The sequence below is a fragment of the Dromiciops gliroides genome, chromosome 3 (genome assembly GCF_019393635.1).
Source record: "Dromiciops gliroides isolate mDroGli1 chromosome 3, mDroGli1.pri, whole genome shotgun sequence".
NCBI classification, from domain to species: domain Eukaryota; kingdom Metazoa; phylum Chordata; class Mammalia; order Microbiotheria; family Microbiotheriidae; genus Dromiciops; species Dromiciops gliroides.
In genome coordinates this window covers 615,239,436-615,240,932 of record NC_057863.1, presented here as the reverse complement: position 1 = coordinate 615,240,932, position 1,497 = coordinate 615,239,436, and the positions used below count along the sequence as shown (strand labels likewise).

General features: G+C 44.6%; 1 protein-coding gene across 1 annotated transcript; it reads right to left on the bottom strand.

Annotated features, from left to right (window-relative positions):
- Positions 1 to 343: 343 nt before the first annotated feature.
- Positions 344 to 967, bottom strand: LOC122749173 (60S ribosomal protein L17-like). Its single transcript, XM_043995390.1, has one exon. It carries the CDS (start codon positions 934 to 936, stop codon positions 382 to 384), a length of 555 nt encoding a protein of 184 aa, XP_043851325.1. The 5' UTR covers positions 937 to 967; the 3' UTR covers positions 344 to 381.
- Positions 968 to 1,497: the final 530 nt, after the last annotated feature.

Sequence of the window (1,497 nt, the reverse complement as noted above, 5' to 3'; positions counted from 1 at the left end):
GTGGGTCTCAGTTTCTTTATCTGTAAAATTAGTTTGAACCAGACAGCCTCTGGTATATTATATAAGTACTATGGAAAGGTTCCTTTGAGTCAGTGTATAGGAAGTACTTTGCAGACCTTGAGGGGCTATGAAAATGCCAGCTGTTATTCTGTTACCCTTCAAGAGAGGGACATTACCTTCCGTATTGGACAGCGTGTTCACACAAGGGAAGTGAACAGAACCAAAGTTCTAGACTTGGAAGGAGATTCAAGGGCCACCTGGAGCTTATATTCAGGAAGGTGGAGAGAATTGGTCTTAGAGTACGGAGTTGCATTTCTTTTTTTTTTTTTTTTTTAAGGATAAAGGGGGTTTTCCACTTTTATTTGCATATTAATGCCACATTTACTCCCGTGCCATAAGCTTTTGTTTCTTCAGTTTCTTTTGGGATATCTTTTTCTTTTGAGCAACCTCCTCTTCTGGTTTAGGAACACTTTGTTCCTTTTCAGTCAGTATCATCTCAATATGGCAAGGGGAACTCATGTATGGGTTGATTCGGCCATGAGCCCTGTAAGTACGCCGTCGCATTTTGGGAGCCTTGTTAACCTGGATATGCTCAATGACAAGAGAATCCACATCCAAACCCTTCAGTTCAGCATTACTTTCTGCATTTTTAAGCATATGCAGCAAGAATTCAGCACTCTTTTGGGGCCAACGACCCTGTGTCCAACCCCACTGCTTAGCCTGGGCACACCTGCCAACTCCACCATTGTATCGACGGAAGGGAACACATTGTTTCTTCAATGTGACATCTTTCAAATACTTGGTAGCTTTTCGAATGTGCATGCCCTTGATAGCTTGGGCTGTTTCACGGGTATTCTTGAAGTGGACCCGGAGATTTGAACCCCTTGACTTGCATGATTTTGTGGGGTTCTCTGGATCAAGAGAGTACCTCACCATTTTAACTGATTACCTAGGACGGCTCAAGGGAAGAGGAGGAGTTGCATTTCTTACACATGCTGTGTGACCCTGGCCAACTTACTGACCCTCTCTGTGCCTGAGCAGCTCTCCCAGATTAGAAGTTACAAGAGCAGAGGGCAGAATTGTCTTGGTAGAGGGAATCCCCATACTGGGAGCTCCCTATACTGTTTATATATATATATATATATGTTGCTTTTTTTTTCATTTAACTATAAAGGGGTTTTTTGGTTTGTTTTTATTTTGTGGGGCAATGAAGGTTAAGTGACTTGCCCAGGGTCACGCAGCTAGCAAGTGTCAAGTGTCTGAGGCTGGATTTGAACTCAGGTCCTCCTGAATTCAGGGACAGTGTTTTATCCACTGCGCCACCCAGCTGCCCTCCCTATGCTGTTAAAATCATTGGTGCAGGGGCAGCTAGGTGGCACAGTGGATAGAGCACCGGCCCTGGAGTCAGGAGGACCTGAGTTCAAATCCAGCCTCAGACACTTAACACTTACTAGCTGTGTGACCCTGGGCAAGTCACTTAACCCCAATTGCCTCACT

Coding starts and splice junctions, on each gene's coding strand:
- LOC122749173 (XM_043995390.1), bottom strand. CDS start 936: ATGGTGAGGTACTCTCTTGATCCAGAGAACCCCACAAAATCATGCAAG.